This window comes from Nanorana parkeri, unplaced genomic scaffold (genome assembly GCF_000935625.1).
Source record: "Nanorana parkeri isolate BGI_ZX_2015 unplaced genomic scaffold, ASM93562v1 scaffold1129, whole genome shotgun sequence".
In the NCBI taxonomy this organism is placed as follows: Eukaryota; Metazoa; Chordata; class Amphibia; order Anura; family Dicroglossidae; genus Nanorana; species Nanorana parkeri.
Genome location: NW_017307397.1, coordinates 519,817 through 531,326, shown reverse-complemented (window position 1 = coordinate 531,326; position 11,510 = coordinate 519,817). Strand labels below are relative to the sequence as shown.

Below are 11,510 nucleotides of genomic sequence, written 5' to 3'. Positions count from 1 at the left end.
AAAGAGTCTAGTTTCCCTTTAAGCTGATGTGCAGCATATGTTGTATGAGTTCTTCCACCTTGTATAAGCAGATTTCTTGCTGACCTTGATTGATCCATAGTCAGCATTCTGTATCTCCTTGTCACATCCAGCTGTCGGTACATGGTCTTCTTTTCCCCTGTCTATGCCTTCAGGGGAGGTGACCCGTCCTCCGCAGCATCCTTCTGCTTGAGAGCAGAAACATTTTTAACTCTGAGAACTGTTTACGAAATAACATGTATTGACTCCATTTATTCTTCCATTTCCTCCGGTACGCACAGCTTCTGCTGAACCTTTCATTATTCATGAACGTAGCAGGTCACAATTCCTTTCCATAGGTAATAAGTGCGGTTTGCTTGGTGTTAGAGATTAACCTCTTCACAATGGCAGAGCAAATTAACTGCCCAACTGTGCAACCTTTAGACATATTGGGGGAGTTTTCATTGCTGTGTTAACCCTTGTTCGTAGTATGCTCACTGAGAAAATAAGTGATCAAAATCTCTCCAAACAGGGGCATGGGCAGTAATAAACTTTTCATAAAGTAGAGTGGGGAAGGGTGAGCTGCTCTGCTGATGTAGAGCAGAGATGGCCGAACTTCGCCCCCCAGCTGTGGTGCATCTACAAATCCCATTAAGCATCACAAGACTCTGACAGCCACAGGCATGACTCTCAGAGACAGACGCATGATGGTATTGGTAGTTTCACCACAGCAGGAGGGCCAGAGTTTGCCTACCCCTGCTGTAGAGTCTTGGAAGAATGTGAGCACCCAACAACTGGATAAGTCCAGTAAAGGTTATTTTATTAAACACGAGGTAAACATGGAAAGCCAACACATTATGAGGGCTCTCGACTCCTTTTATCAGGGTTTGTATGCGGAAAATGAATAAAACCTGTACTAGATTGCAGTTTGCATAAACAAATCTGATACAGTAGTGGTCAGTTGCCTGATTAAGAGGGTAATATTGCTGGGAAGGAATTATCACATGGGACTTACCTAGGCCTCTTCATGGTCTACTGAGAAGCCTGATACCTGGAACTTACGATGATGCACCCTAGCCAGAGATCTCCAAAGATTTGTTTACCTTTTGTGAAGGTTTATACTGCTGTTGATGTTTTCACTTATGAGAACTCTTTACTTTGGTCAACAGGACAGGAAGTGAGGGAAATTCCCCACAACAGGGACACAGAAGACGAATAAAACTATAGATTAGATTGGGAGTCTACAACCCTTTCCCTCTCTAACCAAAATAAAAATGTCTTGGCTGGAGTTTGGCCTTACGGGGGCCATGATCTTCATGACATTTTCATATTCGTTCTCCTAAAAAGTTTAGAAACTGGGTATAATTTAAAGCCAGCATATGTGTTTTAAGGGTCAGTCCACCCAGAAGTGTTTTCCATTTTCAGCACAAGTATCATCACGCCAATGTGGGCTCACAGTACAATGCTATATGGTGCTGATGCCATAAAGTGCATGCCAATCTCAGGTGCCAGAGATGAAGTCGAAGGATTCCAGCTCGTGGCATGGCTGTCCAGGGAAAACATAGATAAAAATAAATATATGATGGAATTATTTTACAAGGAGATGTGAGGGGAGGATGATGAGGGTACTAGTAACTAGAATTAGGCTTAAATCACTTGATTCGGCCAAAAGATGCCGAAATTGTGTATCCCAGCCCAGAAGCTAATGTTTGTTCCTTCAGCCCATGAGAACCAGCACTGTGTGCGATGTTCTTGTGTTGTTGCGTGTCATGTGTTTTTGTTCTCAACGATGGCTGACGACAAATCTCTTGTTTGTCTGATAACTGCTGGTCACATGGTACAAATGAAGCCTTTAGAAGATGTTGTGAAATCTCGAGGTCGCTGTCTGGCTAATCATTTAATTATTTTAATAGAGTACACCCTTCAGGATATATCCCTCCAGGAAACATGGATCATGCCCTCCGTACCATCCCAGATCACAAGGATAACTTGCCACAAACTTGTGGCAGGGTTAAATTATAATTCTTGTTCATTTGCTGCACACATTCCCAGCAAGTTGTAGACTTGCAGAACACTCGCAGCACAAGTTCTAGGCGACACTTTTTGAATTTGTAGCAAATTTGCTTGGCAAGTCTACAGCAGGAGTCCTGCAGGTCTTAGCAACAGCTCTGCAAGTGTACAGCACTTTTGCAAAGGTACGTTGTTTTGGAGACTTGCAATGCAGACTTGCTGTCATTGTGCAACAAAATTGTGAAGCTTGGCAAGTCTAGCAATAGTTTAGCAAGTCATTTTCACACTTGCAGCTCAATTTCTTGCCATCTGGGATCCTGTCTTGGATTGTATTGTGATTGTAATGTCTTCCTTGTATTGTAAAGCGCTGCACAAACTCTTGGCGCTATATAAATCCTGTATTATAATAATAATCATCATCATGCTAGTTTTAGGTGCACTGGAGGTTTCTTTTCCTGACCGAGTTGCTGGAGTATCTGCAAAAAGGTTAAACTAGGCCAGGCCCTAATCTGTGAATTGTGGCAAAGTGGTTGAACTGATGACAGAGGCTGGCTTTGTCATTTGTCGGGGGCGGGCTTTGTCTTTTGGCAGGGGTGGGCCTTGTTGCGTGCCAGAGGGATACTTTTCCCTTATACCTTTTTTGTGCCTCTCTATCCATACTATACAGTTCAGTTTTGGATGGTGGTATCTTCACAAAGAATATCGTTGGCATTTTATCGTTGTTGTGTAAGATCTTGTTTTTTGTCTACTCTGTAATTCATTTCAAGGTCCATTCAGGGAGTCTACATTCTTTTCCCAGCTGATGCAAAAATAGTCCTGTTCTCTAAAGGTTCTTTTAGGCGTCTGTGTTCTCTTTTCAGTGTGACCACAGACGCCTAAAAGAACCTTTAGAGAACAGGACTATTTTTGCTGAAAACTGATGACCTTTCATCTACATTTTATTTAGGAAAATTGGCCAAGTCTAGTCGGTCTAGTCGGTGTTTGATGCATTGGGTTTTCCCTCAGCCAGGAACCACATGCACCTCACCCTTGAAGGCCCTGAACACTAGCTAATTAGGCAGAGCAACACGTACAGTATAAAAACACATAGAAGCCAATCAGAATTAAAGCTGAACTCCAGGCATGAACATTTTCATTTACATATATGTAAATGAATACATATATTCCTCGATAGCCAAACAGAGAATATAAATCCACTTTTTGTGCATCGCATGTCTTAGCAAGCTGCTTGTAAAAGTAGGAGAGACATAATCACCGTGCTGCACATAGCCTATGCAGAAACAACCGTGGGAGGGACCCAACAGGCCACACCCACTACAGATTGCCTGCAGAAAACTACACAAGGGGGTGTATGCAAGACCAATTACCCTACACAAGGAGGGAGGACAGCAGTGACTGGTTTTTATTACATGAAGCTCCGAGTTTCCATAGTTACCCTTTGGGCTGTCCATACAGTACAATTCCCATTCAAAAATGTTTGCTTTCTAATGATTAAAGGGGGGCAAATCAGCATTCGTGTTGACCAGGAAGATCAAAGGGGCAGAATCGTTTCTTATCTGAATGGACTAACTTCTAATTGTGAATGTGATTTTCGTTCGGGTAATGTTGCATGTGCTCTGCACAAAAGAAACCTGTTTAAAGGAGAACTCCAAGTTCGAGCCGACGTGACAATGAAACTGTCACAGGTCGGCTCAATAGATCGGGAAGTGAGCGAACGTATACCGTCGCCCGCTCACTTCTCGATCATATCCCTGCAGAGAGTCGTGACTGTCACTCATGGCTCCCTGCAGGGATTCCCCCCCTCCCTTCTCCGATCCTCCAGCGCTGCCTGGGGGAGGGGGCGGGCACAGCTGGCTCTGCCTCTAGATATGCAGAGCCAGCTGTCAGTCACACAGCTGGGTGGAATGTCGGGATCAGTTCCGGCTGCGGCGTCTCAGTATACCGCGAGCTGTAGCTCCCTATATACTGAGCTTAGGGTGACAGGAGGACGCTAGTTTGTGTCCTCCCGTTACCCTTAGGAGAACTATGGGGAAAAACACTTACCCCATAGTTCTGCTTTTTAATACGTCTGAGATTCCATTCAAGTAGCCGATTGTTGGAGGAAATTTTTAGGGCTTTACAATTCAATGACAAGATCGCCTGTAATGACTATGTAAGGAAAATCCACATTTGTGAGCTGTCAGCAGAACATCAATCGCGGGGAAATCTTCCGATGGGGACACTTGTGCTGGTGAAAAATGTCCCAAGACGGAATTCCCCTCACGTTCTGTTTATACTGGAAAGAAAGTCAAGGGAAATCTTCCCGTAGTGAGGCAGATTGCAAACATTGAACCGTTTCCTGAGGTGTTCAAAATGAAAATAAAAGTTGTAGCTATAGACATATATTTGAAGCCATTGTTTGATGTAGCTGTCACATCGGTCAATTTAAGGAGGTATTATGATTTGGAAAGGTGTTTAAGGTGGATAAGCCCATTGTGCAGGTTCTGTGTATACCCGTTGAACCAGTTTATGAGACATTTGTGTTTACCGGGCTGCGTTTTATAGTAGACATCTGTGGCCTCACACTTTCTGTTTGTTTTTCTGCTCACCATAGCAGTCCGCACCCACTGCTGAATCGGTGATTTTCAAAGAAGTTAGGTCTACTCTCATTTCCTCATTTTAAACTTCAATTTCTCACAGATCACGCTGCTGCTTCATGTAAGCAAATTGGTCACAATGAGCGCCAGCCAGGATGTGGTCTAGAACATGAAGATTTGTGGTTATGTTCATTCGTTTCCCTCCCATTACTGTAATTCTCTGCCGTTTCTGTGCCACATCTGGTCTTTTTTGACATAACTGATGGGTTTGACTTTTTGAAACATATAACGGAACCTTTTGGAAAAGCAACTGGCTTGCAATTGCTGTCCCAATTCATCCCAGAGGTGTTCAGTAGGGTTGAGACCACGGTCTATTAAGTTTTATGTGGAGACCAGTTGAGTTCCTCCACATCAGACTCATGAGACCATGTCTTTATGGAGCTGGTTTTGCGCACAGGGAACAAAACAGAACTTTCCCTAAACTTTAGCTCTAAGGTTAAAAGCGCACAATTGTCTAAACTGTTTCTGTTTGCCGTAGCTTTAACTGCACACCAATAGAAACACCTGTGGTCAATAATTTGAGGGGTGTCCACATTTTAGCCATGTAGTGTTTCTGGGGTGCTTCTGAATTTCCCCCGTGTCAAAACTTCCTGCTGCCTAAACAGCAGCTTAAAACAAGTGCTTATTACTTTTAGGTGAATGAATCTCTGTATCAGACCCTCCAGTATTGTCATAGGTCACTTTGCTGCTGATTTTATGAGGACTCCTTGCTTGACACTCCGGGCACATCAGCTTTTTTAAGAGCACTGCAAAGCTGCTTCAATGTAACCATGGCTTAGACAGCTAGATGACTTTTTATTGGCACAAGGAAGCCCAGAAATCAATTGTCTGGGGTATACTGAGACGCCGCACCTGGAGCGGATCCCGACTTAGATGACGGGATCCGCCCAGCTGCGTGAGTGACAGCTGGCTCGGCCTATCTAGAGGCAGAGCCAGCTGTACCCGCCCCCTCCCCCGTCCGTTCCGCCAGTCAGCGCTTGCAGATCGGAGCGGGGAGAGTGGAATCCAGCCCCTCCCCCTGTCACGGCAGAGAGCCGTGACAGGATCGAGAGGTGAGGGAACCCGGTATGTTTTCCCTCACCTCCCGATCTACTGAGCCGACCTGTGACAGTCTCATTGTCACAGGTCGGCTTAGAACTATGACGTGAGTGGAAATCACTAATGTGTATTTGCTAAACATGCCAGCACAGCCTTAAGGTGCCCATACACTCTTCGATTTCCGCAAGGAAATCTTCCACGAATGGTCTTGCGAACGATAACAGTCGAACAGTGATAAGGGAGCATGGAGTCGGCTTGACGTGTAATGACGCGCTGCCTGGCTTCCCGATACCGGAAGTATCAGTCTAGGCATCGGAGCATTTGGGTGAGTAAAAGTACTCGCCCAAATACTCGGCATCGGCACCGATACTAGTGCATCCCTGGTTTTTATTGCTTTTATGTATGCCCGTTCACTCTTTCTTTTTGCCCTGACCAATATTGAAAGTGAGGGAAGATCCAAACTTTTGAGTCACCACAACACTAATAGAGCTGAAATCTTGAAATGGACACTTGATACAGCGACGGCTGTCTAAGAGGATAGTTCTCTTTGGAATGATATCCTCCTGTTTCCTGTTGAATCTACAGGACCGGAAGAATATCTCCACAATGTGACACATATGACAGTGGGTTTAACCACCTTCTACTCTATCCAAAAGAAATGGTTTTGTTATAGACTTGCATTAAAGTACACGAAGTCATTCTACGTGTAAGATACAGACTTGCTGTTACAGTCCTATGAGACCAGTCGTTTACACCCAGTGAGTGTTTAGCGGTCACCGAGCACCCAGCTGAGGGTTTCAGCTTCTCTGTGTGTACACTTCCTGGTAGAGTGCGATGTCATTAGCTTCTCACATTCCAGGAAAGGCAATCTAATTTATAACCGCTGTGGAACGTGTCAGGTGAAAGTAGAAAGGGATTTCTCCATAGTGTACAGTCATTCTCCGGGAATTCATCTAGTCACTCATTCACACTACTTTGTGTGAGTCAGACCTATGTTGTCATCCCTGGTTTCTGCAAATAACAAAAGGCCCGGGCCAGATAAAAGAGATGACGTTTGCATTTGTTTACAGCGTATCAGATTGTGTTGTAATGGAGCACGGTGACCTTTGTTGAATAAGGTAAAGAACATCGTCTATGCAGTGATGCTTGCGTGAGTCGTAGGCCGCATGCAGTCCAGTATAGCCTTCAATGAGCTGTCGAAAAAATATGTTAGCCACTTGCTGACCAGGTGTTAAACCCCCTTCCTGTCCAGGCCTCACAAACACTTTTTTTTTGGTATGATGAACACAAATTCCCACACACATTCTAAAACTTAGTGGAAGACCTTCCCAGACCAACCAACTTTGTGTTAATGTCCATATACTTGCAATGGGATGTCCAACATGCTTTTACAGGTGTCTTTGGCACGTGTCTGCAGACGCTCTAGTCCCCGTAACAGTCCATATTCATATCCATATTGTGCTCTTTGTATATATCAGGAGGTCTTCTATTAACAACTGCAATTCACAGTTTTGAGTAAATCATAGTTTTCCAGTGATCTTGTAAAACCGAATCAATAATCTTGATTGGGTTGGGGTAGATGTTCACTGCAAAGGTAGCCATAGATGTCAGTTGTACGAGCAGGCATGATCCAATTGCAGATCAAATGTTGCTTTTTAAAACACCGGCAAACATGGATGTTTGGGTTACCTGTTTTGATGGGCGCTTCATTGCATGCCAGATGCAGGAAACCATTGCCCATCTATACAATTCCTTACAAATCCTTTTGGCAAATCCTCCTGCTTTCCCAGAGTTTGACTTTAAAGGAGAACTATGAGGAGTGCTTTTCACTCACCTCATAGTTCTAGCCGACCTGGTGACAATGAGACTGTCACAGGTCGGCTCAGTAGATCGGGAGGTGAGCGAACACATACCGGCGTTCGCTCACCTCTCGATCTATCCGTGCAGAGAGCCGTGACTGTCACGGCTCCCTGCAGGGATTCCCCCCTCCCCGCTCCAATCCGCCAGGGCTGACTGGCGGAACGGACGGGGGAGGGGGCGGGTACAGCTGGCTCTGCCTCTAGATAGGCAGAGCCAGCTGTTAGTCACGCAGCTGGGCGGATCCCGGCACAATTGTCGGGATCCGCTTCAGCTGCGGCGTCTCAGTATAACGCGAGCTACAATTTGCGGTATACTGAGCCTAGGGTGACGGGAGGACGCTAGTTTGTGTCCTCCCGTTACCCTAAGGAGAACTATGGGGAAAAGACTTAACCCCATAGTTCTCCTTTTTAAGGCTGCATGAAGCATTGTGAGTCTTTATTGAATTTCTCCGAACATGCAGTCCTCTGTGTGCATGTGAGGTCTTTCAAATTGAACAAGTTGCCCCCATGCTGGTTGTCCCCCTGATATCCCTACCAAGTAATCATCTTTCATTAATGTGACTGCTCAGTATGGGTGGAAGTTTAACGATAATGTGTCTCTTCTTTCAGATTCTGCTCTGTCATCTTGAATTGATGGGAGCTGAGCCTGTGCCGGTAACTGACAAGAAGACAATATTTCAGCCGTCTGGGAAATATAACAACACTGAACTTGGGCGTAAAAAAATCCCACCCTGTGACAAATGCCCAGCTGGCACCTATATGTCCAAGCACTGTACTGAGTCTGACCTCCGGGAGTGTAGCCCGTGCCCCAGTGGCACCTTCACTAAGCACGAGAATGGGAATGAAAGGTGTCATCCTTGCAGTCCGCCATGCGAGCAGACTATGGTCACAAAAACAGTTTGTTCTGCCTTGTCTGATCGCGAGTGCTCATGCCCACCTGGCACATATCTCATCAATGGCACTTGTGCCAACCACACGGTGTGCCCGGTAGGATGGGGTGTGAAGAAGAGAGGGAGCGAAACTGAAAACGTCAGGTGCAGGATGTGCTCCCATGGTACCTATTCTGATGTGCCTTCCAGTACAATGAGATGTAAGACCCATACCAACTGCTCCGAGCTTGGCCTGGTGATCACCAAGCTTGGTACGAAAGAACAAGACAATGTATGTGAACCGCTTTCTTCATCTCCTTCTACAGACCTCTACTCTCCGCCCACTGATTATGGTGAGATATACGGCTGTACTTTATTTTATAGTGTTATTCTATCTTTTGATTGAAAACATACTTAGAATCAAAGTTTGCATTTGGTTTACTGGAGTGTTTTTGTGCTGTTTTTAAGTTTAAAAAAATGCCACTATCTGAATTGCAGCCGTAAAATCCACTCTTACAAATGCCTGGCAGATGAGTTATCAGTTAGGGAAACACCCGTATTTGCTATACTGATTGACAAGGTTTGCACTGCTGTCCTTGGTGAAGAACTTTCCTTGTGACATTTAGCACAAAACAGCAAATTAGCTTTAAAGGAGAACTATGGGGTTAAGGCTTTTCCCCATAGTTCTCCTTAGGGTAACTGGAGGACACAAACTAGCGTCCTCCCGTCACCCTAGGCTCAGTATACCGCGAGCTGTAGGCCGCGGTATACTGAGACGCCGCAGTATACCGCGAGCTGCTGCTCGCAGTATACTGAGACGCTGAAGCGGATCCCGACAATTGTGCCGGGATCCGCCCAGCTGCGTGAGTGACAGCTGGCTCTGCCTATCTAGAGGCAGAGCCAGCTGTACCCATCACTTCCCCCATCCGATCCACCAGTCAGCGCTGGCGGATCGGAGCGGGGAGGGGGGAATCCAGCCCCTCCCCTGTCACGGCAGAGAGCCGTGACAGGATCGAGAGGTGAGCGAACGCCGGTATGTGTCCGCTCACCTCCCGATCTACTGAGCCGACCTGTGACAGTCTCATTGTCACAGGTCGGCTAGAACTATGAGGTGAGTGAATAGCACTCACCTCATAGTTCTCCTTTTAATTAGCATGTCTCCCCCCTCCCCTGCACACACCCATCCACACAAGCATATACTTATATCTTCTTGATTTATTTCCCTGCTGCTCCATTTAGTGCCAGGAGCCAAAGGAAACACCCAGTACTTCTAGGTATGAAGAACCATGTGACTTACTTCATGTGATAGCCCTGGGCAAATTAGCTGTTGCAGTCTACACGGGGGCTTTGAATAGCAACACCAAGGACTTGTAGCTTACACAGAGCTTTTCTTTTACTTCTGATGACTGAATGCAGAAGTGGGGGAGTGAAAGGAACAGAAGTTTCTGGACACCTGATAATCACACCTGTATGAGCTTGTTGGACGTCCCATTTTAAAACCATGGCTATTACTATACAGTTGTACCCTCTTTTGCTGGTATAACAGCCTCCACTCTTCTGTAAAGACGTTCCACAAGCTTTCAGAGTGTGTCTGGGAATTTATGCTCATTCGCCTAGAACAGGGCCGGGGAACCTCCGGCCCTCCATTTGTGGCGAAACTACAAATCCCATGAGGCATTGCAAGATTCTCACAGGCATGACTTCCAGAGACAGATGCATCATTGAATTTCTAGTTTCACCACAGGTGGAGGACAGGAGCTTCCCCACCCCTGACCTAGAAGAACATTTGTAAGGTCAGGTACTGATGTTGGGGAAGGTAGACTTTGGTTCACCATTGGCGTCCCATTTTATATCAAAGGTGATCAGTAGGGCTGAGGTCAGGGCTCTCTGCAGGATACTTGAGTTCTTCCACACCACACTCTTACAACTATGCCTTTATGCAGATGGCTTTATGCACAGGGGTACAGCCATGCTGAAACCGAAAAGAGTCTTCCCCAAACTGTTACCACAAGGTTTGAAGCATGCAGTTGTCTAAAATGCCTTTGCATGCCTCATTATTAACAATACACTTCACTGGAAATGATAGTGCCCTTATACTCTTGGCCATGTGTGTGCGTCTTATGGAGCGAATCCCTATCACCCGACGCCCGGGACATGCAGTTTTGGGCGCCGGGCGAGTCGTTTTTTGTACATTTAGCCCTGCTAAAGCAGATCTAAAGTTAGAATTTTGTCAGGTGGGACACCAGTGAACAACACCATATCATGTATACAGTATAGCGTGCATGTCTATGTAAGGAATTATTTAACTTGTTTGTCATCATTGCCGTCACAACTAGAATGTTCTAAAGCTGCAGATACTTCAGAGCCAACTCTTTACCTTTCTCATCCTTCTCTTCTTGGTATATAAACATATAGCTGACTATCCATCAACGGGCCATTTAGATCAGTTTCCAACCCCCAAGCCATCCTCCCTCCCCTGGATCATTGCTGATTTCCTGTGCTACCTTTCCCATTACCTCCTTTCACAATTGAGTATATGTGAGCATTGCAGGAATGTTCCATTTGAACCCATGGCTGATTTCATGCCGCTGGTCAGTGTTTGTAGAACCTGCAATTACTGTAATATCTCTGTTATACGATCGTGCAGATAAGAAGCTACACTAATGACTGGTTAGTAATGTTTGCCGGTAGCTGTTATTGAAACCCATGAGAACTGCAAACAGGAAGCTTGATCTGATAAGGGATAATACATAATGGTGCAACAGTTTCTATTTAAATTTAATGAATGACCATTAGCCAAACATATGCTATGGGAGCAAATAATAACCGTAATCTCGGTAGCTGACACAGTGCGGCCATTCTATGCTGCAGTTCATCATTTAGAGACATTCAGTTATACGATATTATAACATTGTTCTTACAATCAACAATGACCCCATTGACATTTCTTGCCTCTTTTTGGTTGGAAGGTAGGTGTGCAAACTAAGAGGATAAAGTGTGGTAGTTTCTCAAAGTTCTTGATCCATGGCTGTTCATATTACGTGGTGCCCTCCCCCCCCCCCCCCCCCCCGGGACCCCAAAAAGTTATTTTTGGGCGGAGC

At 45.4% G+C, this 11,510-nt stretch overlaps 1 protein-coding gene across 1 annotated transcript in view; it reads left to right on the top strand.

The window, feature by feature from the left end:
- TNFRSF21 (TNF receptor superfamily member 21) overlaps positions 1 to 11,510 on the top strand; it is a 91,131-nt gene that overhangs the window by 22,243 nt on the left and 57,378 nt on the right. Inside the window, exon 2 of the mRNA XM_018568043.1 lies at positions 8,150 to 8,762. Coding sequence (XP_018423545.1) covers positions 8,150 to 8,762 — 613 coding nt within the window. The remainder of the gene's footprint in view (positions 1 to 8,149; positions 8,763 to 11,510) is intronic.